This window comes from Pipistrellus kuhlii, unplaced genomic scaffold (genome assembly GCF_014108245.1).
Source record: "Pipistrellus kuhlii isolate mPipKuh1 unplaced genomic scaffold, mPipKuh1.p scaffold_m20_p_2, whole genome shotgun sequence".
NCBI lineage: Eukaryota > Metazoa > Chordata > Mammalia > Chiroptera > Vespertilionidae > Pipistrellus > Pipistrellus kuhlii.
Window position 1 is genome coordinate 53,658,521 of NW_023425515.1, and position 23,792 is coordinate 53,682,312.

The following is a 23,792-nucleotide window of genomic DNA, read 5'->3' on the forward strand; positions in this document are numbered from 1 at the left end:
CTATGACATGCACTGAGTACCAGGGGGCAGACGCTCTGACTGGTATGTCAGCTTGCTGCTGGGACTAGAGTGGGGCCTCGGCTGGCCAACATCCCATGTCCCTCCCCAGCCCTGACTGTGCACCAGTGAGGTCCCTCGGGCTGGCCTGTGTCCTCTTGCAATCCGGGACCCCTTGGGGATGTCAGAGAGCCGGTTTTGGCCCAATCCCACAGGCCAGGCTATGGGACCCCACTGGTGCACAAATTAGTGCACTGGGCCTCTAGTAAATAAATAAAATACAATGCCCTATGTGCCAGGACATTGTGCTACACTTTACATACATCATTTCATTTAACATTCATTTTGAGTTAGAAACTCTCATATTTGAGATGAGAACACTTGGACTTAAAGTAAAATGGTTTTCCTACAGTCCTAGGGCTATTAGCCAACACACTAGCTACTTCACAAACCTTGTTCCTTTGAACAAGATATTTTCAAAGTAGGAACTATGAGGTCTAACACTAAAACAAAGCACTAGCAATTTTTTCGCTTTGATACAGTTATTTCAGTCATGTTGTCCCCTCATTTAGTAAAAGTTACAATCCATAGAATAGCTTCCTTCTGAGGCAGCAAGCTTCTGGAGTATAGAGACTGTGTACCTATACTAAATAACTCTTTCATAATATAGCATAGACACTTTGTCAGCAATACTGAGAAACAAAATTGGGCTGTTTCTTTAATAATGCTTATTTACTTCCTTTTTGTGAAATTTATCCTTTCATTCAAATGACATAGAAATCATTTTTCTTTAAATTGTTTATTAAAACAAAACACTGCGCCCTGGTTGGTGTGGCTCAATTGGTTGGAACATCTTTCCATACACTGAAAGACCTCAGGTTCTAGTTTAGGAACATACCTAGGTTGCGGGTTCAGTCCCTTGGACGGGGCACACATGGGAGGCAACTGATCAATGTTTCTCTTACATCAATGTTTTTCTCTCTATCTAAAAATCAATGAAACTTTGCTGAAACCGGTTTGGCTCAGTGGTTGAGTGTCGGTCTGCAGACTGAAAGGTCCCAGGTTCGATTCCGGTCAAGGGCATGTACATTGGTTGTGGGCACATCCCCAGTAGAGGGTGTGCAAGAGGCAGCTGGTCGATGTTTCTCTCTCATCGATGTTTCTAGCTCTCTATCTCTCTCCCTTCCTCTCTGTAAAAAAATCAATAAAATATATTAAAAATAAATAAATAAAAAATAAAATAAAAATCAATAACACTTAAATCATTTAACATCCATTTTGATTTTATTTAATTAAACCTTATCTTCGGGCAAGAATTAAAGAAAAACAAAAGCCAATTACTACTACAAATTTAGGCCCATACTGTTACTAGGACCTAAAGGAATTAAGGTTTCACAGACAATTTGCCTTACCTGGTTCTTTTCTCTCCTCCTAGAGATCCCAGAATGCCCTTTTAAAGAGCTACAAAAATACATATACAACCTATAAATTCAACTTTAATCTTTTTAATTTATTGTTGTAAAATTCAGGAAAAAGATCTATTGATTGATCAATATAGATATGTCAAATACATATATTGACCAATATAAATATATGTATGTATTTAAATCTAAGGATAAATAAAGTGAGAGTACAATAGCCCAGTTTTGGGTTTTAAAAAAAGGTAAGAGCAAGTCACTGAGATTATAGGTGCCAGTGCTTACACCTGTCATCAGCTACCCAAGGAGTAGTCTGACTACTGGCATTCAATGGGCATGGCAGCACAGCTCCCTTCAACTCTCCAATGAGTTTCAGGTCCAGAACATTTTCAGTCCTTGTCTTGTTTATCTGTTGCTGAGGGGTTTCTAGGAAGATTTAGCAGTGCTTCAATTTTCTCAATATCATCCTTGGGTTGATTTTTCTGTAGGCTACTTTCAATTTCTTCAGGGAGGAGCTCAGTAATTTGTAGTCTGGCTTTCCTGTAATCAAAGAATGAAAAGGATATATCAAGTTCTGTTCAGCTTCTTTAGTCCATAGAATTATTTTTTAAAATATAACACTTGTCTTATTCTCCCTGCAACTTATGAGCAAACACTGTTTCTTGCACTTAAAATACAATGGCTTTCTTCTCTCTCTCTCTCTAACCTGTTTCACTCACAAGCCAACTTGAATTCTCACATTACCAAGATGGATATTGCTGCTATGTCAGCAGAATTCTCAGAGGAGCAACATGCAAGAGCTGAAACACTTTAGCAAGGGTGTGAGCCTTGCAACCTGGCTGTCCTCTTGCCCTGAGGAATTAATATCTAATTTCCAAACAACATACCAGTTATTATTCTAAATCATACATTACTATCTTCCTTTCTTTAAGTGATTATCAGGGTCACCTATGACTTTCTTTTCAACTCTTTACAATCACACTTGACCATTTCTTCTTCCGTATGTCTGTAGCTAGAGTTCTACATTTTCTACTCACGACAGCAATTTTTTAGACTTGCACCTTGTCTGAGTCCCCTAGAGAAGTAGACAAAGATTTTTAACTATTTATTAGATTACTACTACTCAGAAATATATATATTTATATCCTACTCATTTTTGTTACTATTCCCTTCTGCCAAAGTATTCTTTCATTATGATAATTAATAGTTTTTGTTTTTGCCTATTATTGAGGTTTTTCACTTCTGAATAACTGATCAACTTCTCTAATTTTAAATTGTAATAAAATTATTTGTTCATATTTTCCCAAATGCTAATTCTTCCATACTTCATATATCAGATTCAAATAGCCAATATAGGAGAATCCAAGATGGTGGCCTAGGTAAACACCTATACTTGCTGCCTCTCACAATCACATCAAAATTACAACTAAAAGGCAGAACAATTACCACCCAGAACTGCGGGAAAGCTGGCTGAATAGAAGTTCCACAAATAGAGAGGTGAAGAAAGTGCACTGAGACTGGTAAGAAGTGCAAAGGCACAGAAAGTGCTGGCACCTGGATGTGCTGCTTTTTTAATCGGGAGGGACATACAAGCACCAGCTTGCTCTGAACTCCAGTTCCAGGTGACACTCTGGGGGATTCAGACACAGACAGGAAGAAACTGGACTGTCTGGCATTAGGACAGGAACATGATGGGGGCTTTCTCTCAGAGGTGCTCATAGCGATCATTGTTCCTGCACAGAGGCACAGGGCCAAGAAACCCGGAACTTCTCTGGTTGGTCAGCCATTGCTATTTGCTCCACCCTGGTGATTCCCAGAGAACCTGTCCCACCCAATTTACAATCCCAACCCAGCTGTGTACATCAGTTTTCGCATATAAATGGTCAGTCCTTTCTCTGCCTAACCCTGTCAAACTGCAGCTGGGTCAGAGAGCTCCAGAACTTCCAAAAGAAGGCCCAAGGCCGGGCAGCAGCACCCTGCCTTGTATTACTCATTCTCCCATGCAAATTTCGGAAAATTCCTTTTCTTGAGATATTGCAAGAAATCCAACCCCAGGAAGACCTGGTGGAGATGAAGGTGTTACTTCCACCTGTAACACTTGGACAACAGATCTACAGATATTAAGAATTCCCATGTCTCTGTGTGTGTTTAGCACAAATGGAAGTTGCAAATAAAAACCTGGGGGGAAAATGACTGCTTATCTACTCAACTATCAATGCAGTAGGTGCAGCAAATGTCATCTTAGGTACCCAGAAAGCTGAACCCTGAGAACTATTTGTACAAGAAACAAATGGCAGCCTGTTATGTTGATCTTACAAAGAACCAGCATGAACCAATCTGACTACTGGCCCAGGGAATGACTACATGGAACCGATGAAAGTTTTCATTTTCCACAGTGGTATCCAGTCCATGTCCAGCCACTATGTCTACCTAATTCCTCTGCATCCACAGCAAGAAGTAGAATCTTTTAATGTGGAGACTGAACATGTTCTGTATTGTTTATAGATGTATGTGTACACTGGGATACCACCTTTTACAGAAAGCCAAGTAAAGTTCACTCACTGCAGTGCATTTTCTTTATATAATTTCCTTATGCAGTCAAAAATATAGAAAAGAAAAAACATGCAACAAAATGAAATTTACATTTTAATTTTAAAAAATGTATCTAAGAAAAGATCCTTGTCAGATTAAAAATGAAATTAGTGTCTTCCATTTTTTCTAATCTCCTTAGTTAAAAAGATGGAAAGACCAGGTAGGGTACAAGTTGAAGAACTCAGTAAAAATAAACTTTTCTTTGAGCTGAATGGTTTAAGAGAAAGGCCTAGTTTTAGGATGTTCCTTACCACTCTTCCAGTTTCAGTTCTTGGAGTATCTTTTTATCCTTCTGTTTTCTCTCCTGAATCGTCTCACCACTGTACTTCTGGAGTGCCATCAACAGGCCTCCGATAGGAGTACTGAGGAAGAAGCAGAGGGGAAGCTTAGGAAAAACAAGCCATTAGATCAGGCAAGATGTGAGCATCTCTGCTGAGACACAAGCTACACTATCTGAGCCACTTGTTCACTGACAGGTACAGTAACATTTGACGATTAAAGCATCCTTTTGAATAAAGAAAAAAAAAATCAAGGTAATTTCCTTCATGGTCTGAACAACAGAGAAAAAAAGTAATGGTAACTTCCTAAAAGTAAGTGATATAAATTGGCTATTTTTTTTATGAAAAATTAACCAGGAAAATATATATTTGTATCAAGCTCTAGTAAGCAGCTATATACTAAAGGTTTCTCAGAATAAAGTCAATATCTGGAATGGTACCAGATCCTCTCCGGGGCAGCTATTTTTGGTTGGAGGAATGCTACTAGCTTTTGGGGTTGAAGCCACCAAAATATCCTAAAATTCAAAAGTCCAGCACAAAAATCTCACCCACGATGCCAATAGTCATCTATTAAGAAACTGATTTACATAAAAATTATCACTCTAAGGAAGAGGGTTTCATTCTTGTTATCTCAAAGAAAAGCAATTTTTATTATTTTTTTAAAAAAATCAATATTTATTGTTCATATTATTACAAAGGTTCCTCATTTCTTCCCCCCCCACCAGGTTCCCACCCCCCCCCGCCCCATCCCCATCCCCCATTGTCCTCATCCATAGGTGCACAGTTTGTTGTCTCTTCCTCCCTCCCTTTCCCCGATAGTAAATCCCTTTTCAGATAGTAAATCTGTTACTTAGCATTTTCTCATATCAATAATACCTCCACATGCCCAATGATACACTTCACACAAAAAACATTTCCAAATAGGTCAACCAGCCTCATCCAGGCCCCACCCAAGGCACTCACAGATCAACACCCCAGCGCTATACTAACTCAACACATCCAGATCTAAGCCTTCATCACTTGATTCAGCAGACCCTCAAGTTCCCACAAAAGTTTCCAGCCATGTATGAGAGGCAGCCGTGGGGCAGGGGCAGGCGAGGAGTGAGCTGTTCCGGGCCTGGCTGCTCTGGGCCTGGCCTCTGTTGCTCTGGTTCATTCCACAACCAGCTGCTCCGGGTCTGGCCACTGCCGCTCCTGTCCTAGTTGCCCTGGACTTGGCTATTGCTGCTCCAGGCCTGACCGCACCCGACCCGGCTGCTCTGGGCCCGGTTGCTCCGGGCCTGGCCGCTCCGGGCCTGGCCGCTCCCAGCCTGACAGCTGCTGCTCCGGGCCTGGCCTCACCAGACCCGGCTGCTCCAGGCCTGGCCACTCCCAGCCTGGCAGCCGCTGCTCTGGGCCTGGCCGCTCCCAGCCTGGCAGCCGCTGCTCTGGGCCTGGCCGCTCCCAGCCTGGCAGCCGCTGCTCTGGGCCTGGCCGCTCCCAGCCTGGCAGCTGCTGCTCCTGACCTGGCTGCACCAGACCCGGCTGCTCCGGGCCTGGCCGCTCCCTGCCTGGCAGCTGCTGCTCCAGGCCTGGCCGCTCCCAGCCTGGCAGCTGCTGCTCCGGGCCTGGCCGCACCAGACCCGGCCGCTCCGGGCCTGGCCGCTCCCAGCCTGGCAGCTGCTGCTCCGGGCCTGGCCGCACCAGACCCAGCCGCTCCAGGCCTGGCCGCTCCCAGCCTGGCAGCTGCTGCTCCGGGCCTGGCCGCTCCCAGCCTGGCAGCCGCTATTCCGGGCCTGGCCACACCAGACCCGGCTGCTCTGGGCTGGCGGCACCAGACCCGGTTGCTCCGGGCCTGGCCGCTCCCAGCCTGGCAGCCGCTGCTCCGGGCAAAGAAAAGCAATTTTTTAAAAAAAATCAAAATGGCAACATAGGTAAATGCCTGTAGTCACTGTATTCCATACCCATATCAAAATTACAACTAAAATGCATCATTCAGAACTGCCTCAAATCTAGCTAAATGGAAGTCCTACAACTAGAGAAGTAAAGAAGAAAGCACATTGAGACTGGTAGGGCGGAGGCCTGGAATGGGTTAGTTCAACACCTACAAGTGGCATTTTTTTTAATCAGGAGGATATCTCGGCTGCAGAGACCTCCTGTGAGGGGCAAAGAGTCCCAGCCCCACACCACACCCCTCAGCCCAGAGTTCCAGTGCTGGGAAGAGAAGTCCCCATAATTTCAGGCTGTAAAAACTGGGAACCAGGGGGAGAGGGGTAATAGGAGGAAAAAGGGAGACATCTGTAATACTTTCAACAGTAAAGATTTTTTTTTTTTAATGTATAAAAAGGAGTTTTTGGCTCTGATATAATTTAAATTTACTCTGACTACAATTTAAGTAGGCTAATTTAAAAAATATTCTTGCTAGATGGAAATGACAATTGACAGATGAATGATGAAAATGTTAATTAAATGGAATGGTATGCAGCCTTAAATAAAGAAATCCTGTCATATGCTATAACATGGATGAACTTCAAGGACATTATGGTAAAAAAAAAAAAAAAATAAGCCAGCCTTGCCTTTTTTGGCTCAATGAATAGAGCATTGGTCTTTGGACTGAAGGGTCCCAGTCAAGGGCACATGCCCAAATTGCAGGCTCAATTTCCCAGTAAAGGGCATGCAAAAGGCAGCCAATCAATGATTCTTTCTCATTGATGTGTCTATCTTCCTCTCTCTCCCTTTCTCTCTGAAATCAATAAATATATCTATAAAAATAAAAGGGTAATATGCTAATTAGACCAGACATCTTCCGGACGTTATTCCAGACATCCTTCCTGATGAAGCCAGGATTTGAAGGGAAGCCAGCCCGGGTCTTGAGTGCCTGCAGGCAGTCCGAGGGAAGCCAGCCCAAATCCTGGGGAAGCCGGTGCTGGCAGCTGGGGGAAGAAAAACCTACTCTTGCAGGAATTTTCATGCAGTGGGCCTCTAATCATAATAATCATAATAATAAAAGCATAACATGCTAATTAGACTGGATGGTCAGACAACCTTCCAGCTGACATTCTGAAATTCTGGACATAGCTGTGGCTGTGAGGGCTGAGGCAAGCAGCTGCAGCTGCAAGGGCTGAGCCCCTTGCACAAATTTCATGCACTGGGCCTCTAGTATATAGTATACATAAAAAGAAAAATAAGCCAGATACAAAAAGATACACATGATTCCACTTGTATGAAATATCTGAGGTGTTCAAAATCAGAGAAACAGAAAACAGAAAGGTAGTAGCTAAGGGCTGAGGGGCAGGTAGAGGAAGAATTAGTGTTTAATGGGTTCTGACTTCCAGTTTTGCTAGATTAAAAAGTTCTAGAGATCTTTGCATAACAATGTGAATATACTTAACAGCTCTGACCTGTAATATTAAATATGGGTAAGATGGTAACTTCTTTTTTCCCCCTCAATGAAAGTAGTTTAGTTTTGTTGCTAGCTTCAACAATTCTTATATTAAGAATCTGGTATATTAATAATACAACAAAAATGATGTTAGCAATGGATTATGAAATGCTAAATTTTAAAAAATGTAGTTAAAAAAATGATCCATAAATCTAGTGTTACCTCTTCCTGAAAAGGGAGTGGGAGAACCCTCTATTCAAGAGAATGCCAACTAAAAAGAACAGAAGAAATGATAGAATAGCTAATCAATGTTTTGTCTTGGTAATAATGGATTACAGCATGGATTAAAAATCACTAGAAGCAGCTGGAAAGCAGGCTATTCACGGACTTTCACCCCCACAGAGTACTTAACCACAATGGGAAAAGATACCTTTGCAATAGAAAAATGTATTAGATACCCAATGTGCATGCAGAATTCTAAAAAGGCTCCCTAAATTATCCTACCCTAATACCCCAACTGTGAATATGATGAGATATTATGCCCATGATTATATTATATTACATGGCAAATTGATTTCCCAGACATAATGAAGGTTACTAATCAGTTGAATTGGAGTCTGTCAAAAAGGAGATTAACACCAAAACCGGTTTGGCTCAGTGGATAGAGCGTCGGCCTGCAGACTCAAGAGTCCCAGGTTCGATTCTGGTCAAGGGCGTGTACCTTGGTTGAGGGCACACCTCTCTCTCATCGATGTTTCTAACTCTCTATCCCTCTCTCTTCCTCTCTGTAAAAAATGAATAATTTTTTAAAAAAAGTAAGTCTATAAATATTGAATATGAAATAGTTTTAAAAAAAGAGATTATCTGTGTGAACCCTTTCCTAGCAGAGTTTTCTCTGGCTAGATTTGAAGTATGAGAAGCATTCAATATGCTGGTTGCTAGTTTGAACATGGAGGGATATTGTGAGTAGGAATGTGAATGCCAATAGAGACTTCTGACTTACTGCCACAAGGGTGTCGTCAACAACCTGAATGGTCTGAAAACAGATTCTTCCAGAGCCTCAAGATAAGAGCCTGTCTGGCCAATACCATGATTTTTTGCCTCGTGAAACCTTTAGCAGAGAACCCATTCAAGCCTACCCAGACTTCTGACCTATAAAACTATGATACAATTAATGGAACTGTTCTATAATACATTAAAGGAATCTGAAAAGACACAACTACTAAATGCAACATACAACTGGATCCTGGGTTTTAAAAAGTTTATATACACATATTATTGTAATAATCAAAGACTTTTGAATACAGAACCTATCTTAGACAACTGTATTGCATCAATGCTAAATTATTTAGTGTGATAATTGTACTGTGAAATAACTGGACAATGTTTTTTTCTTATTTTTTTTTTTTTAAGGAAACAGCTCATTGGATAGAAGAATCTTCAGTGGACGTGGTATCATGGAAGCCAAGAAAAGATAGAGTTTCAAGACGGTGGAATTAGCTCTGACTAGGTGGCTCAGTTGGTTGTGTTGTAGGCAGGTGGACAGACAAAGCAGAGCAAAGACGATAGACCATGTACAGAAGGTCACCAGGGTGGAAAGTCCCAGGTGCCTAGCAAAGGGCAATTGTAGGGTGGGACTTAGCCCCCAGGGTGACTTCTCCTCTCCTGGCATATCACTGGTCATGCAGTTTGGACCCCTTAACCTTTCCTCTCTAGAGATAAGATCTAGGCCTCAGTTGTATTTCAGCTCCAGGCCAGAAAAGCAACAAAACAAACCTCAGGACCAGCTGCACTGAATGACCCCCTGCCATGGTGAAGACAACCAATCTGTGGACACCTAGACCCTGAAAGAACACACGAGGAAAACTGCTGCATATTCTGTTATCTTCCCCTGGGACCTCCCCTAAAACCTCCCTCCCAGGAGCAGGCCCCCTTGCCCTTCCCTTCCCCCGCTCCCTCCCCCTCTCTGGCCCGGGCAGGTCACCATTGGCTGCCTCGCTCCCACGCTCCCAGGGCCCTTCCTTTACCTCTATAACTTGTTTCCGAAGCCCATTTCTCCTAGGAATTACTTCTTCTTCCTCTGCAATTTACCAAATAAATGTTCTCTTACAATTTGGGTCTTGGCTCTGGATTCTTTCCTAGGCAGAACCCAAGTACTGAGGTTGCTGAACTCGTTTGGTCTGACCACAAGGGTCAGAACTGGTGCTGTTCCCACCGCCTAAACAGTGTCATTCTGTACACCAGGGGTGGGAACCTTTTTTCTTCCAAGGGCCATTTGGACATTTATAAGATCACTCTCAGGCCATACAAAATTATAAACTTAAAAGTCAGCCTGATGTATTTGGTCAGACATTTAACTAACTCACCCGTAATGCATTGGCAGGGCCAGATAAAATGATTTCTCGGGCCTTATACAGCCCTTGCGCCAGACATTCTCTATCTCTGCTGTACACCAAAAAGGTTGCCAGTTCCATTCCTGGTCAGGGCACATACCTAGGTTGTGGGTTCAATCCACAGTCGAGACACATATAGGAGGCAACTGATTGATATCTCTCTCTCTCTCTCTCTCTCTCTCTCTCTCTCTCTCTCTCTCTAAGTTCAATAAGAAACATATCCTACAGTGATGTGGAAAAAAGGGGGCCACATGCTAACCTGACAAGCTCAGGGAATGCCTGTATGGTAGCTGGGCAAACTCAGAGACCTAAAGTAACCACAAAGGATGGTCTGAAATTAAAACTTTAAGTAAAAGCAGTTTATAGTGGGTAGTCATGTCCCAGGCCAGTGGTCGACAAACTCATTAGTCAACAGAGCCAAATATCAATAGTACAATGATTAAAATTTCTTTTGAGAGCCAAAATTTTTAAAAAATATATTTTATTGATTTTTTACAGAGAGGAAGGAAGAGAGATAGAGAGCTAGAAACGTCGATGAGAGAGAAACATCAACCAGCTGCCTCCTGCACACCCCCCACTGGGGATGTGCCTGCAACCAATGTACATACCCTTGACCGGAATGGAACCTGGGACCCTTCAGTCCGCAGACCGATGCTCTACCACTGAGCCAAACCGGCTTCGGCAGAGAAAGAGCCAAATTTTTTAAACTTAAACTTCTTCTAACACCACTTCTTCAAAAGACTCGCCCAGGCCGTGGTAATTTGTGGAACAGCCAAACTCAAGGGGACAAAGAGCCGCATGTGGCTTGAGAGCTACAGTTTGCTGACCACGCCCACAGGCAGTTCCTTCCCTGACAAAGGCCAATCTTTACCTTAACTGAGCCTGTCTATTGTTTTGTTGTATTTACGATAACATATCATTGGAATGTCAAAGTAACTTTCTTTTCTGGACCCCTGAAAGCACAGGCACCATTCTGCGGAGACCGCAAATCCCCCATTGTTATTAATTGTTGGCTGTTAGCTATCTTGTACCCACCTAAATAAAAGAAGTATGTCTATCATTCTACTCTTTATCCAATCCCAGAGGTTTCCCCACCCTGCTTCCTCCCAACTAATCTATTACTAATGGATTTTATATAACCCACTTATGTCTCCTCTTTTGATTATAATGTATAAAACAGGGTGCAATACAGCCATTCTCCGGAGCATTATCTCAATTCGTTGAGATTCTACTTCCTGGCATTTGTCAACAGTTTGGCTCTAACTCACAGAAATTCTTCACAGGTGTGAATGTTCCATCAGTTGACAGGATAAAATAAAAAAGATGGTGGAACTACAAAACAGTGCTGGATACTACCACAAGATTAAAGAGAATAAGAGCCGAGAAAGGTTTGGTGAACAAATGTGAACTAATAACTGTGGACAGTTGGAGAGGGCTACTGGTGAAAATAAAGATGCCTGCGTAGGCAGAAGACCTTACCATCTCCTGCCTTTAGATGGTACTGATGTGGAAATTTCTGCCAGGTCAATTTAGTTCAACCAGTATCTGATGGTCACAGCATGTGGCTAATCAGGGCCACCAAAGCCTTGTTCTCAAGCGGCTTCCAACTTAATTGGGCATACCAGTATTCAAGTATGAAGGTAACCAGAGAACACAGATAAGGCACTGGCCTCTTCCCTCCCATTCCACTTCTGCCTTTGACCTGCCACCTTTCCTCTGCTTGCTGGTCAGGTGAGGACAAACAGAAATCCTCTGATGGATTAACCTCAGGCTGAAGTGCCCATTGCCAGAAAACCATTCAGCTGAATATTATATAGTATAGTTATACCATGTTTTGTTTCTTTATTGCCACTGAACAATGTTCTTATCCTGGGAGATACATACTGATGGTGCAGAATTATGAGTTTTCATATGGTTTAACTGAAAAGGAAATATATTATACATACAGCCACATATATACAGAGAGATGGACAACAAATATGGCAAAATGTTAACAATTGTTGAATTCAAGTGAAAGGGTATATGGTTGTTCAATGTACTAATTCATTCAATGTACTTCATTGTAGGTTCAGAATTTTTTCAAAGTAAAAAGACATTTTAAAAAATTAATAACTAAACAAACAAAACCAAAACTTTTTAAAGTAAAATATGCTTAACTTTCTTATTCCTTTTTCCTGCTCCTTATAAGTACCTTTGTTCAAACTATAAATAGTTTCAGATGTTCGTGATATTTAAAGTTTTCATCCAATGAAAACTGGAAGTAAATAAATAATTGGGATAGAATTATAATTGGACAGTCAAAGCTACTATCAACACAAGACTAGAGATCTTTGTTCTTTAGAAATGAATGAGATGTTTCACAGGCCAGTCATCAAACCATGTTAACACTTACCCTAGCAAGGCTCCAATTATGCCACCAGCTACGAAGCCAGTCAGTCCTAAATTTATTCTAAAAAGGCTTCCTGAGACAGCTATTTAAACAAACACAGAAAACAAACACAGAAAAACCGCATTATTAAGTCATCTTTAAGTGCCAGAATTCTATTTTAAAATTATCCTTCTATAAAAAGGGCATAAATACCTATAGTAAGCTTTCTGAGCCCAACATTAATATACTACCACAACCCAGATTTTCTGAGTCTAAAACCCCAATATAGCTAGTATCTCTTCTATTCTGCAGGTTCAAAGGAAGAAATGTTCAGTTTACAAAACGAATTCTTCAATGTGTTCTATGGATCCAACCTCTTGCTTCATTTTTGTCTGCTTCCCCCTTAAAAATCTGTAATCTCTTCACTTCCACCCTTTATTTCTTCCTTCTTCAAGGGAAGCTTTCCCCAAATAAACAAAAAACCCTGCAGCTTATGCCTTCCCCCTTTCTGTACTGCTACCCTACACCCCAGGCAGGCCTGAAAAAGTGCATCTGGCTTACAGTGCCACCTGGTGGCCGCTACACATGTACTGTTTCCTTCCCACTAGGATTGTACATCCAAAATGGTCATTCATTTTCCCCTTATACTATAGACCAGTGTTTTTCAACCTTTTTTGGGCAAAGGCACACTTGTTTCATGAAAAAAATCACGAGGCACACCACCATTAGAAAATGTTAAAAAATTTAACTCTGTGCCTATATTGACTATATATAAAGTAATTCTCTTGAATAGGAATCAAATAAACACAAAGAAAGTATTTTATAATTACTTTATTATGAAATATTAAGTAAACAAAATAGTGAAAAATTATAAAATTCTTGTTTTGTCTGCACCTACGGCACACCAGGCAACATCTCTACAACAACACTAGTGTGCCGCGGAACAGCGGTTGAAAAACGCTGCTATAGACAACACATCTAATGGCAGCTGAGGTGACACTTTTAAAAATAACACTTGAGTCCTAGCAGGTTTAACTTAGTGGGTAGAGCATCAGTCTGTGGACTGAAGGGTCTCTAGTTTGATTCAGGTAAAGGGCACATGCCCAGGTTGAGGCATCCAATCAATGATTCTCTCTATCACTGATGTTTCTATCTCTTTCTCCCTCTCCCTTCCTCTCTGAAATCAATAAAAAAATATATTTTTTTAAATAAAAAAAGACAGGTTAAGTAGAGGCTGAACAAAATTAGTTCTGGGAGTGGGGAAGGTGGGTTCAAGAAGAGGGACCAGCCTTAGCTGGTTTGGCTCAGTGGATAGAGTTTAAGGCTGCAGACCAAGGGGTCCCAGGTTTGACTTTGGTCCAGGGCATGTACCTCGGTTGCAGGGTTCTCCCAGGCCCAGGCCCTGGTTGGAGCACATGCAAGAGGCAACCAATCAATGTGTTTCTTTCACATTGATATTTCTCTCTGTGTTTCCCTCTCTCTTTCACTCTCCCGAAAAGTCAATGGAAAAATATCCTCAAGTGAGGATTAACAAAAAAGGAAGAAGAAGGGGGGGGGGGGGGAGGAGGAGGAGGAGGAGGAAGAAGAGAGAACATAAGAGAAGAACCAAGTATGGAAGTGGAGAAAGGAAGATAAGAGTTTGGTTGGAATATAAACATTTGAGCCTATAGAACATGTAGAACTCTTCACCAGTTCAAAAAGGGCAAGTCCTAGCAGCTTCAATGCTATTAATGTCTATTTCTAATTTCATATTCAAAAATGTTTTCATTAAAATGTTAAGTTTAGTCCTAGCCAGTTTGGCTCAGTGGATAGAGTGGTGGCCTGTGGACAAGGGTCCAGGTTCAATTCTAGTCAAGGGCACATGCCCAGGTTGCATCAATCCCCGATATGGGACGTGCAGGAGGCAGCCAATAAATGATTCTCTCTCATCATTGATGTTTCTCACTCTTTCTCTCTCTCTCTGAAATCAATAAAAGATATATTATATAAATGTTAAGTTCAAAGTATATATACATGTGTTTGTCTGTGGATGTATAGGACACATAGAGAGAGAGTACACCCAAAATAGAGCACAAATGATAGAGTAAATTATTAATAGTTGAATCTCTGTACTAAAGGGTACTGATCATGTTGTTCCTTGTATCATTTTTATTTTTGTAATTTTCTGTAACTTTGAAATTATCTATCTATCTATATCTATATCTATATCTATATAGATATAGATATAGATATAGAGATAGATATATATAAAAGCCTAAGTAACCGAACAACTGGTCCCTATGATGCGCACTGACCACCAGGGGGCAGGCACTCAACACAGGAGCTGCCTCCTGGTGGTCAGTGTGCTCCCACAGCCAACCTCCAATGGCTGGCCAAACTCCCATAGTTCTTCCCCCTGGCTGGCTGGCCCCAATTGGTCCCAATCAGCCCCGATCTGGACTGGGCGAGATGGCCTCGATCACATGCCAGGCCAAGGGGCCCCACCCATGCACGAATTCGTGCACTAGGCCTCTAGTTTCCAAATAAAAAGAAAAAAATGTTATGTGCAATATATGAGAGAATGTACATAAGTTAGTGTCTGGTATATATGGCAGTTAACTTCATCTACACTTCTGAAAATAATACTTTAATACAGTAAGCTTCCCTATTACAGTTCCACTTCTATGGAGTCAATCAACTGCAGATTAAAAATATTTGGGGGGAGGGGAGGAATCCCAGGAAAATCACAAAAGCAAAACTTGAGTTTGCCACACACGGAGTACTATGTTGCATCCACGTGAATGAAGTGATGTGCAGGCATACCTTGTAGCCTTAAATGTAAACACTGCACTATTTTACATAAGGGACTTGAACATTTTCGGATTTTGGTATTAATGGGAAGGGGGGAACCTGAAGAGGATAATGTCCTGGAATCAATCCCCCACAGGTACCAAGGGATGGTTGTACTTTTGTTGTTGATATAGAGCTTTAAAACAAAATCCAAACTCTTACCATGAAAAATCTGGCCCCTTCCTACTGTACCTTTCCACTCTTACCCTCACTCACTATGTTCCAGTCATATTACCCTGCTTCTGAGAAACATTCCCCCTGCCTAGGCTACACTTCCTCATAAGTCTTACTCCTTCCCATTCTTTTTTTTTTTTTTTTAACATATTTTATTGATTTTTTACAGAGAGAAAGAGGGATAGAGTTAGAAACATTGATGAGAGAGAATCATCGATCAGCTGCCTCTTGCACACCCCCTACTGAGGATGTGCCTGAAACCGAGGTACATGCCCTTGACCGGAATCGAACCTGGGACCTTTCAGTCCGCAGGCTGACGCTCTATCCACTGAGCCAAACCAGTTTTGGCCTTGCTCCTTCCCATTCTTAAGGTTTCGGCTTATGTCATTTCCTCAGGAAGCCCTTCTCGGGTCACCCTGTCCACTTTAGATCCCACTGACCCACCTATTTGGTACTTTCCATCGTAACCACCTGTTTTTCCCATATCCATTAGACTGTAACACTCCATTAAAGCTAAGACTTTGTTTTGTTCACCAAGTATGCCAAGGAATAAGCCTAATACTCTCTATTCTAGTACATTTTGCACGAATGTTGAATAAGCCAACTAAAGAATTCAGCAGCTATGACTTATATGTCCTTACACATTTCCCAATCCATATTTGAGATTGAAAAACAAACAAGAACAAAAATTCTTACCTCCTGCGATGATAAAATGGCTTAGGGCACTTTTATCTCGGTATACATTTAGACCAGTGTGCACTGTGCTAGGGAGACAACAGAAAGAGGAAAACAAAATTTGAAGCATAACCCATTTACCTTCTGGAATGCAGCTTTCACTAAAGAGATCTGTATTATTTTAGAAGCGCCTACTACATCCATCCCTGGTCCCAGTCTAGGTCCTTAAATGTGTTTCAGATTGCTAATGTATCTGTGGGTTTTTAGTTGTACTTTCTTCTGCTGAAAAAGGAACCAAATTTTGGGAATAAATATTCACTTAAAAATAGAAGTATAAATAAGAGTTCTGCAAAATTTCTCTTACTTAAGAAACCTTACATCTATTTTGATACTAGCTGGTACACCTCCATTCATCAATGGGAAAACTACAACTGGACCAATCTTTTACATAGATAGGTAGCAGTTCTTGAGAGAAAGGTATAATAAGTCCCTTTCATATCAGTGTTCAGTTTTCATAATCCCACTTAAAAGATGTGCTAATAAAAGAATACCAAGACCCTTTGCCACAATTCAGAGAACTTACTTGAATATAGTCACAAACACTGCAGTTCTCCAGCCCCAGCGCCAGCCATACCGGATGAAGCCTCGCGTGGCAGCACGATGTGCAGATTGCTAAAGTTAATAAAAAGGCTGTGAGGTTCCAAGACACCTTGATACTTTCCTTATTCTAAAACTGCGGTGGAGGAATGTCAGCTATGGATTAGACAGGGACACCTAAACGGAAACAATTAGAAAATCTGTAGAATATCATTCATTCTGTATTATAGTTTAACATAATAATAAACGAGCGCCCTGTCAGTCACCTGTGACTGACACTATACTTTCTGTCCAGAAGAAAAAACAGGCTGGGCGCTTAACATGTTAAGCAAAAGTCCCATGTGCATCCTATTCTATCAGGAGGTAGAAAAGAAATTAAGAATTTGCCAGTATCAACCAAGTAATCCATTCATTAAATATCACTGAGAATCTATATAGCAAACACCACGACAACTATAAGATCAGTATTTGATATGATTTGTTTTTTGGTTTTTCCCCCCCAAGAAATCTTGGTGAGGCTCTGGTTGAGTAGCTCAGTTGATTAGAGCATCGTACTGACACACCAAGGTTGCAGTTCAGTCCCCATATAAGAATCAATGCATAAATAAGTTAAATAATGAGTCAATCTTCCTCTTTCTCTCTCCCCCTACCCCTTCCTCTGTCTGTAAAAAATCAATAAAAAATTTTTTTAAAAGAAATCTTGTGGAAAAGAAAAACATAAAATAAAGAATTAAGTGGTAAATCAAAGGGTAAGAATTAAAGTAATACATATGTGTAGGAAAGGAACAGAGGAAGGAAAAAAACATAATTTACTGACCACATTCTATGTAAAAGTTGTGTAAACATACTACCTCATTTAATCTTTTTTTTAATATATTTTTATTGATTTCATAGAGGAAAGGAAAGGGAGATAAAAACATCAATGATGAGAGAACCATTGATTGTCTGCCTCCTGCATGCCTCCTACTGGGGATCAAGCCCAAGGCCCAGACATGTGCCCTTGACCAGAATTGAGCTTGGGACGCTTCAGTCTGTAGGCCAACACTATATTCACTGAACCAAATCAGCTAGGGCACCTCATTTATTCTTTACAACATTTTCTTCAGGCAGGTATTTTAACTTTAAAGTATATAAAAGAAGTTTCTAACCAATAAAGAATAAAGTCAGAATTGGAAGGTAGGTTGTCTGTCTCCACAGAACATTGTTACTAAACGAATATAAAAACAGATCTGGTATCCTATATATACCACAGGAGTTCAACCGGGAGTTCTATCACTTGCTATGACATGCGCTGACTTCCAGAGGGCAGTGTGGAACAAAGGAAGGCCCCAGCTGGCAGCCAGGGAAGGGATTTGCAGGCAACCAAGGTACATGCCCTTGACCGGAATCAGTCTGTTTTTAAAATATATATATATTTTATTGATTTTTTACAGAGAGGAAGGGAGAGAGATAGAGAACTAGAAACATCGATGAGAGAGAAACATCGACCACCTGCCTCTTGCACACCCCCCACCGGGGATGTGCCCGAAACCAATGTACATGCCCTTGACCGGAATCAAACCTGGGACCTTTAAGTCCGTAGGCTGATGCTCTATCCACTGAGCCAAACCGGTTTCGGCCCCTTGACTGGAATCAAACCTGGGACCTTTGAGTTCGCAGGCCAATGCTCTATCCACTGAGCCAAACTGGTTAGGGCTAGAGATAATCTTAACCAAGTGTCTAAAGTAAACATCACCAGTAAAGAGAGAAATAGGTATCATGGTGTGATATATATTTCCTAAGAAGGATACAACATCAATTCTAGGATATTCCTGCTAAAACATATAACCAGAATTTAATCATAAAAAATCAATCAAACAAATCCAAATAGAGGGAAATTCTATAGAATATATAACCCATAATCTCCAAAAATGTCAAGGTCAAGAAAGTCAAAGAAAAACAGAGAAACTTCCAGATTAAAGGGGACTAGAGAGGTATGACAGGCAAATTCAACATTTGATCCAGTATTAGATCCTAGACCAGAAAATCTTATTTACTTACATTTCAAATAGATTATATTAATGGGACAACTAGCAAAATTTACATAAAGTCTATAGATAATATATACTCTTATCAGTATAATTTCCTGATCTGCAAAATTATGTAAGAGAATGTCCCTATTTTCAGGAAATGTTGAAGTATTCATCTTGTCTATAACTTACTCTCAAACAGTTCACACAAAAAAAAATAATAGTAGGCATTATACAGAGAAAAAAATGATAAAATAAGTGTAAAATGTTAACATTTGGAGAATCTGGGTAAAAGATATGTAGGAATTCTTTGTACTTTTGAAAGTTTATGTCTGACATTTTTTTTTAAATAAACAAAAACTGCTGAAACCGGTTTGGCTCAGTGGATAGAGCGAAGGGCATGTACCTTGGTTGCGGGCACATCCCTAGTTGGGGGTGTGCAGAGGCAGCTGATCGATGTTTCTCTCTCATCGATGTTTCTAACTCTCTATCCCTCTCTCTTCCTCTCTGTAAAAAATCAATAAAATATATTTTTAAAATAAAATACAATAAATAAAATAAAATAAACAAAAACTCTCTGAGATTTAACTTCCTCACTAGCACAACAGAACTGATACACAGACCTAACAAATGAGTTACTACCATATAAGTTATAAAGTTATAAATGTTAATTGTTGTTTTAGAGTGAAGTAGTATATTCCACAGAGGATTTGTGGATAGGACAAATGTGCCACAACTGAGCCTTGATGATTTAGCAGATCAGAAATATTTTTCAGAAAATAAGAGTTATAGCCTGGCCACTATGACTCTGTTGGTTGGGTGCTGTCCTATGTACCAAAAGGTGGTTGTTTTGATTCCCAATCAGGGCACATGCTTGAGTTATAGGATCAATCCCCAGTAGGGGGCGTGCAGAAGGCAGCCTGCAGATGTTCTGCATTCACGTTGATGTTTCAGTCTCTCTCTCCTCTAAAAATCCAATAAAAATATTTAAATTTAAAAAAAAATAGAACTATTGTGGTGATCTCTTCCAAAGGTAAGTGGTCTGCCAGGCCATATGTATGCCCTGTTAGCACTAGTACTTCCACTGTTACTAAGAATAGACTTTGTTTCTTTACTCTGACATCCTAAACCCTCCCAACCTACCGCCTGAGTAAATGTAAAGTGAATTGCTAAATTAGGGTGCCCTCAAATTATTTTAGAACACCAGTACCTACCACAGCATCAAACCTGTTATAATAAACTTCTGCTTGGCTCTGCTCAATGTAGCGCTGTTTAGCATGTACAAAAGCTGGTATTCCCCCATATGCCCAGCCAATGATGCATCCTGTAATGGCTGCCTTATAAATATCCTCAAGTTCCTTTGATCTTCTCTGCCGTTCACTAAAACATCAACAACAAAAGTTTGAGATTAGTATATGTATACTGCTCTCCAAAAGATAGTATGATCAAAATTATCCCAAAGGCTAACACAACCACATTTTTAATTATGGGCTGAACCAATTAAATCCTCTGATGAATTAAATAGTGCTGTTGTCGAAACCGGTTTGGCTCAGTGGTAGAGCGTCGAATGCAGACTGAAAGGTCCTGGGTTCAATTCCGGTCGAGGGCATGTGCATTGGTTGCGTGCACATCCTCGGTAGGGGGTGTGCAAGAGGCAGCTGGTCGATGTTTCTCTCTCATTGACATTTCTAGCTCTCTATCTCTCTCCCTTCCTCTCTGTAAAATATCAATAAAATATATATATATTTTTAAATAAATAGCGCTGTTATAAGTAACTCAAATTTCAGCCAAAACTAATTCATGCTGTTAGAATTTAGGCTAGTGGTTGGTTACTCTTGGGAAGGCAGTGACAGAAAGGGGTACAAGGGGAGCTTCAGGAATGCTGGTAACAAGTCTCTTGGTTTTGGGTTTATAAAAAACCATTGATCAATATGCTTACATATTTTTCTAGATGCATATTATATTCCATTAACAAGGTTTTTGTGGTGGCTTTTTAAATATATTTTTATTGATTTCAGAAAAATGAGAGGGAGAGACAGAAACATCGAGAGAATCATTGATTGGCTACCTCCTGCCACTGGGAATTGAGCCTGGGTTGTGGGAATTGAACTGTGTCCTCCTGGTTCATAAGTTGATGCTTGAGCCACTCTGGCTGGCTAAAAAGGTTTTGTTTGTTTTTTTTAATATATTTTATTGATTTTTTTACGGAGAGGAAGGGAGAGGGATAGAGTTAGTAACAGATGAGAAACATCGATCAGCTGCCTCCTGCAGGCCCCCTACTGGGGATGTGTTCGCAACCAAGGTACATGCCCTTGACCGGAATCGAATCTGGGACCCTTCAGTCTGCAGGGCAACACTCTATCCACTGAGCCAAACTGGTTAGGGCCAAAAAGGATTTTTTTAAGGTGCTTTTATTTAATGACTATTACAACTCTACTATTCCCCCTGGAAAGAGGAAGAATTTGAGTTGGATGTAGAGATCAATATTTCCCTTTTTTTTTTTTAAGCTTTTAAAAATTACACACATATGGAATTTTAAGGCAATGTATGTTAGAATGAAAGCTTAGATGTATAAGAAGAAAAATTTTAATACTTCGGGTTTTATGACTGTTAAGTGACCTGCAGTCAGGTCACAAGCAATGTGAACCTTGGCTTCCTCATCCATGATGGAGGGGAACATGAAAGTTACACTGGATTATCTTTCGCATTTCTTTCAGCTCTAACATTCTGTGGTTTATAAAGCTGGTCAAAATAACCCTCTTCTGTTATTTACTACATAGGCTCTATCACAAGTATCTCAAGTAAATATTGGAAGGACCAACGAATGAGAAAGGCTAACTCGTCTTTGCTGGTTTGGATCAGTGGATAGAGCGTCACACGATGGACCAAAAGGTCCTGGGTTCCACTCCGATCAAGGGCTCAAGGGCACATTCCTTGGTTGCAGGCTCTTCCCCAGCCCACCCCTAGCTGGGGATCCTGCAGGAGGCAACCAATCAACGTGTTTCTCTCACATCGATATTTCTGTCTTTCCCTCTCTCTTCTGCTCTCCCTTAAAAAAAAAAAAAAAAAAAAGAATCAATGGAACAATATCCTCAGGTGAAGATTAGCAAAAAAATGAGCCCAGCGGGCATGGCTCAGTTGACTGTGTGTCCTTTTATGCACTGAAAGGTTGCAAGTTCCAGTCAGGGCACACATGGAGGGCTACTGATCAGTGTGTGTGCATGTGTGTCTCTCTCCCTTCATCTCTCTAAGCATGTCCTCAGGTGAGTATTAAATAACAACAACAAAAAAATGATAAAAATCTAAACACAGTTATTAAATATAATTCTGCCAACTCCCTTGCCCCAACTATATACCTCTTAGCAACAACATAAAGCTTCAAAGTTAATTTAACCACTTGACAACACAGTGTATATCACATGTGTCAAACACAAGGCCCTCAGGCCAAATCCGTCCCGCCAGGCCTTGCAATGTGGCCCGCACCGGGCTGTCATCACTGCACTCCACTGCGTTTCCATCACAATGACAGTTTATGACTGTTCAGTAAACCATTCGGCCCGCGATTTAAGCTGGATTTTAGATTTTGGCCCCTTCTCTGATTGAGTTCGACACCCCTAGTGTATATTATAGTATTGTAAAGTGCTTCATGAAAGGGCAAACTTTTCACTAATAACTGATAGATTAAATGAATCAAAGAATGAATGAAATATCCTGAGTTTTTCATTAAAAGTAATTCAATTCAAAGGATTATATCTTATTCTGAAACTTCCTTGTTAAGCCAACTAATACCTTTTATAAAATGATGACACAAGTGGTGCTATTTTTACACATTCCTTATTTGGCAGCATAGAAATTTTACAACTCTCTGCCTAGCTCTCTAAACTTTCACCCTTGGGCGGGGAGGGGAGCTACTGGTCATGAAACAGAGAAGTTTGGGATCAAGTGAAATCCAAAAAAGAATAGTAGATGGGATCCTGCAGATGATATGGGTTCCAGAGCCCATTATGACACTCATTAGTTCGGTGCCATTCTTCTCATCTGTAAAACCAGGATGTTATATTAAAACTATATTCCCTTAACATGCCTATAAGCTCACCCTTATCATTTGAAAGCCTTCCTGTCATCTACACAACTTCCAAATGGAAATGGCAGGATGCAAAATGGGGGTGCAAATATGAGAAGCCCCAGTTCCCACTTAAAAAGTAACCCACACCATCCTGTGGTCCTTCGCCCCAGGACAACCCAACGCTGCGGGACACTTTCTCCCCACCCTCAGCACGTTTACTCTCTGGCAAACAGCTCCCGGAGGCGGTCCCATCCAGACTCCAGGCGCTGGGCTTCCGGGGCGTAGGAAGTTGGCAGCTTCTGATCCTCTGCGAGGACCTCCGAATGGGCGGAGGCCACGGCGCCCGCAGCAAAGACCCGAGAGAAAGGACCCAGCGCCCGGAGGATGCTCCCCGGCGCCCGCGGCCGCTCCTCCATGGCCGTCCCCGAACCTGCGGACAGACACAAGCTCGGTGACCGGGGCCCCCGCACGGCCTCTCGGAGCCGCCGCGGGGGCACAGTCGGGATAACTGCTAGAAGGAGAGGGTGAGTACCCGCGCCTGGCTGCCAGCTCATCCCCGTCACAGGCCCGGACCACCGGCCCCGGCCTCACTTTGGAGGTCCTTGGACACACGAGACAGGAAGTCCTGCCCCCAATCAGGGCAAAGGCCAAGGGGCGGGGCGACGGCGAAAGCACTTCCGGTTGGAGGCGGGACGGAACGCAGTAGTCCGGAAGTGAGCGAGCGGCGTGTAGCCACGCCCCGCGCCTCTGGCCCCGCCCAGGCCTCGCCCCCGGCCCCGCCTCCCAGGGTTGCAAGGGCTACCGGTCCTCGGGTCTCCAGCAGGTTCTCAGCTGTAGATGCGGTCACGGTCTGTGGTAACTTAGCGTTAACACCAGGAAACCCACAGAGAGGAATAGGAAAGTGCAATAGTCAATACAAGTGGAGCGCGGAGAGAGGAATGTTGTGCAAATACAAGCCCAACCCACCCTATCACAGCTGGAGGAGCCTCCTGGGCTAGATCCATACATACCCCTACAGGTTCTGGTTCCCGGAAA

General features: G+C 41.7%; 2 protein-coding genes across 3 annotated transcripts in view; one reads left to right on the plus strand and one right to left on the minus strand.

Annotated features, from left to right (window-relative positions):
- The window catches only part of CD80 (CD80 molecule), a 50,096-nt gene extending 40,542 nt beyond the window's left edge, over nucleotides 1–9,554 (plus strand). Inside the window, exon 7 of the mRNA XM_036447466.2 lies at nucleotides 9,060–9,554. The gene's annotated coding sequence lies outside the window, so the exon portion shown is untranslated. The remainder of the gene's footprint in view (nucleotides 1–9,059) is intronic.
- On the minus strand, nucleotides 1,260–23,450 carry TIMMDC1 (translocase of inner mitochondrial membrane domain containing 1). Of its 2 annotated transcripts, XM_045583970.1 has the most exons (8): nucleotides 23,290–23,424; nucleotides 22,977–23,187; nucleotides 19,906–20,071; nucleotides 16,669–16,757; nucleotides 16,107–16,174; nucleotides 12,432–12,510; nucleotides 4,259–4,369; nucleotides 1,260–1,955 (listed from the first exon to the last, which is right to left on the minus strand). In XM_045583970.1, the coding sequence occupies exons 1-8, from the start codon at nucleotides 23,309–23,311 to the stop codon at nucleotides 1,805–1,807; spliced, it is 897 nt and encodes a 298-aa protein (XP_045439926.1). In that variant the 5' UTR covers nucleotides 23,312–23,424; the 3' UTR covers nucleotides 1,260–1,804. The 2 variants fall into 2 exon arrangements, with proteins under 2 accessions (XP_045439926.1, XP_036303362.1); XM_036447469.2 differs by having other exon boundaries at nucleotides 22,977–23,450.
- Nucleotides 23,451–23,792: the final 342 nt, after the last annotated feature.